General features: G+C 35.8%; 1 protein-coding gene across 1 annotated transcript; it reads right to left on the reverse strand.

The window, feature by feature from the left end:
- Positions 1-253: 253 nt before the first annotated feature.
- On the reverse strand, positions 254-2,479 carry LOC133698209 (probable auxin efflux carrier component 8). The gene is made up of 6 exons (XM_062121061.1): positions 1,893-2,479; positions 1,293-1,464; positions 1,110-1,195; positions 868-1,025; positions 723-799; positions 254-637 (listed from the first exon to the last, which is right to left on the reverse strand). The coding sequence occupies exons 1-6, from the start codon at positions 2,398-2,400 to the stop codon at positions 571-573; spliced, it is 1,068 nt and encodes a 355-aa protein (XP_061977045.1). The 5' UTR covers positions 2,401-2,479; the 3' UTR covers positions 254-570.
- Between the last annotated feature and the right edge of the window lie 1,419 nt (positions 2,480-3,898).

Raw genomic sequence — 3,898 nt, forward strand, 5'->3', positions numbered from 1 at the left:
TTACCGCCCTTCTAAAATAGCTCATAGCTTTATTTCCACGCCTGTTATGAAAGTGACATGAACGAGTGCATGACATGCAGCATAAGAATATACGACACTTTGAAGAATTATGATGTATAGCATTTTATTTTGTTAAAACTTTGTTTTAATCTGCTAAATTTGTTGGATTTTTTCATTTCTCTCAGGAAACAAGACACAAGAATTCTAATTGATACAATACTCGGATGATAGTAGAAAACGTGTGCTTAAACAATGAAAAGGTTGGTGATGTCCAACCATTCTCTCATATATATTTTCATAACTGTACAGGTTTGTTTTCCACGCTGTTAATCACAATTGAATGCAGTTAATATATAATTTACAGATTGATTATTAGAATAGCCTTGATAACTTTTTTCTAATTTGTAAATTAACATGTTCTTGATATAGATGTCCAAGAAAATTGAACAAACTGGACGGGACAGACTTCTATGATTCATCTTCAACACTGTGATATCCTTTACTGAACTGTGACATAGGTTGAACAGTCACTGCTTCTGCAGCTTTCTTGTGTAAATTCCCATTGGATTCTTACAATGCTAACAAGGAGTAGTAGGCCAATGCTATCGGCATGGAAATGAGCATGCCAAATATTACCCTGCAACCAAAACAAACATATAATACTTTCAGGAAAAGGAGTTGAGGGAAGGATGTTGGATAATGTAGGAAAGCCCTCCTGTTACCCTGTGCTCAATGTATCCGGATGAACGTTGTACTCTTTTGCAAAGACGAATGGAACGATCCCTTGAGGAAGAGCTGCCTGGATTACAAAACACATTGTTTAACATTCTATTATAATAATTGATAAAATGAAACAAATCTATGCACCTGCACCATTGCCACTTTGAGCACTGTTCCCTTTAGTCCAACAGCAATGGAAGCGACTGCCATTAGAGCAGGCCCTACGATGAACTTCATTGCCATGGCTACCATTGCCATTCGGATTCCACATGCTATTATGCTGGGCCGCGATGCCATAAATAGACCTGTTGAGCATTTGGATGGAATGAGTAGAAATTCCCTCTTATGAGTTCTAGTAACAAGAGGTTATTGATAATTTATAGTCATACCTAAGCTGAACATTGCCATACCAAGCCCTCCTGTTGACAATATCCTCACGGATTTATCAACAATGTCCGGCAAGTTCACTCCCCACCTAAAACAGAGAAAAGTAACATCAATAGTAATAAGAGCAAGCTCTCTCAAGTATAGTCTCATTGTAATATTATCAAGAATTGATTTTGCAGATGTACCGAGAGTGTATGCTTGCCCAGATAAGAGCCACCAAGGTAGCGTAAAAGTTTGGATTGCTCATTAGCTTCCTCCCCACCGTCAAAAGAATGACCATGGCTTTGACTTTCCTTGTTCTTCTTTGCACTCCCTCATCTTCTTTGTGTTGTGCTTCTTGAAGAGCCTCTAGATCCCCTTAACATAGAAATAAAAACCATATGTGCTGGAGAACATTAAAATATATCTAGAAACAAAAAAACACAGTCACATCATGTAAGTATGAATATGAATCAGACAGCTTGTTAATTACTGCTATACTTACTAGTCAATAAACATGCAGTGCCTTAGGCAACCATATATCAGTATTTCCTGGAAAATGTCCATGAATGGATCTTGCAAAGAGCATAAACAAAAGAAATGGACAGAGAGCAGAAATGTTTTCAGGGTTATCTTCTACTCCAATATATTAATTAAGGCTGGCTGAACAGGATTGGAATTGAATTACGTACTATTCATTATATTAGAGTTCAAGTAAGAGTCTAGTAGCTGGTGATCTATGCATCTTGTACTGTTCACACTTTGGGTTTATTATTATTTATCATCGATGAAGGGAACACAAATACCTGTGGATTCTGAAGATGGTGCCACAGTGGCTTCCTTGGTGGCATTGAGCTCAAACAGAAACAACAACAAATTGTACCAAATTAGGCTTTGCAGGCCAACTATCTGTGAAAGAAGTGGCTCTGCCTCAGCCCCATACATAGCCCTCAAAAGTGGAATCCCCAGAATCAAAGTGTTGGGCAATGTTGAGAGGGAGAGACCAGTGATGATCCAATTCAACCGTCCGCGAGAGCTGATTTTGGCGAGTGCTGTGAGCACTGAAAGGGCAAGTAGTTTTTGAAGAAAGTCGGCAAATATAAGTTTCAGGTTCATTTTGTATGGATTGATACCAGAGATAACTTGGAATGATAATAATGGGATTGAGAATTTGGCAACAAACTTGTTTATGCCTGCACACTGATCTGGTGTAAAGAGCTTCCACCATTTCACAGAGATGTACGCCAATATCATGGCAAAATATAATGGAACTGTGGCTGTCACCACATGATAGACATCAGCTGCAGAAATCATGGCAACCAGGGATTCAAGGATTGTGAATAAGTGCTGCTTCAGTTTTTTTTTTTTTTTTCCAGTGAGAATCCTTTGTAACAAATCTCTTTTTATATGCTCTGCCAGATTATGAAAAGTTGGGCTAGCATCAACTGCTTTGATAGAAGCCTCATTAAAAAGTCTTTCCTAATTACCAGAATGACCTTAGCTTCTGCCTCTTTCATGTCAGGAAGCAAACATGATATATGCTTTTCCCCCATTGAATTTCTGATTATTCTAGCCTTTTGCATGTTGCCAGTTCTGCTTATACCTCTACAATTATAGTAGATGTATACTTGGTTTTGCCTGTTGTCTTTATTTTATTTTTTTCCCATTGTGTTTTTTGTAAGTTTTTTTTTATATTATTTAAATTGCTATTTAAACGAATGACTTGAGGTTTAAATTTTTTTTTAATATTGTACTTTTTTTATGTAAATTTTTTTCTTGACTTGCAGCAAATCACGAGTAACATATCTAGTCTTCGCTAAAAAAATGAAAAAATTAAATTACAAATTTCCTCAATTTTTGTTAGAAAACGGTATTCTAAACTAGTTTGTGCTAGTCATCATGTATAATGGGAATATTTCTTGTAAATGAAAGGACATGGTATTTTTGTCATATAAGTCAATAGATTGATTCCTCCTTCCCTCTTGTTACGACTTTAAGCAAAGAGCTAGGCTGACACTTGTATATATAAATCTAAATCTTGTTCAACAGGCTTTAATTTTCAAAAACTTAATCTAAAAGAACAAAATTCTTTGTTTTTTTACCCCATTTTGACCATGCACACCTCCATTCTTTGATTGTGGCCACATAATCTAAATTTAAAGTAGAAGGGTATGTGCCTAGCTAAATTTAGTCTTGGGGGGGAATAAAGAAGCAAATTGCAAGGGAAGTAATAGAAGTACTGTGTTTATGACAGTGGCAAGGAAGAATTTGGCTAAGAATGGTCAAAAGTGTGAGAATAAGTGATGTGGGGAATTCACTTTAAAAAATGTGAAATTTTGCCAGAAAGACCTGTGGTCTCTTTCTTCAAGTTGTCTTTGCTACCAGAAAATGCAATACTTGAGGCCCATTTTTTCGCCATCAATGCCTGTCTTGCACAAAACAGGTGAATATATGTGCTGGTGACTTGCAAAGAATTCCACACGTTATACCTTGGCTTTAATGGTTGACAAGAAGGATCTTACATTCGTAGCTTTTGCTTAACACCAAAAATTTCAAGTCCTCAAGTCTTTGTTTAGATTTTTTTGTCTGACTTTTAATTCTTTTTACATTACTATATCCAGTGCACATTTATGTTGAAATTTTTCTGCATATTTATATATTTAGCTGAGAATTTCTGAAATCAAGTAGGGTTTTTTTTTAAAAGTAATTTCTTAAATTTTATAGTCTAAACACCACCACCCAAATTAATATAGCTTCACATCAATATTAATTATGCTTAAAATTCATTTGTCCAAGCATATAGGGAATAGTA

This window comes from Populus nigra, chromosome 7 (genome assembly GCF_951802175.1).
Source record: "Populus nigra chromosome 7, ddPopNigr1.1, whole genome shotgun sequence".
NCBI lineage: Eukaryota > Viridiplantae > Streptophyta > Magnoliopsida > Malpighiales > Salicaceae > Populus > Populus nigra.

Bases quoted from the DNA above. Each gene is read 5' to 3' on its own strand.
- LOC133698209 (XM_062121061.1), bottom strand. From the start codon at position 2,400: ATGATTTCTGCAGCTGATGTCTATCATGTGGTGACAGCCACAGTTCCA. The intron at 1,465-1,892 runs GTATTTGTGTTC...TTCTATGTTAAG, and splicing joins ACCATCTTCAGAATCCACAG to GGGATCTAGAGGCTCTTCAA. The intron at 800-867 runs GTGCATAGATTT...TTTGTAATCCAG, and splicing joins TCAAAGTGGCAATGGTGCAG to GCAGCTCTTCCTCAAGGGAT.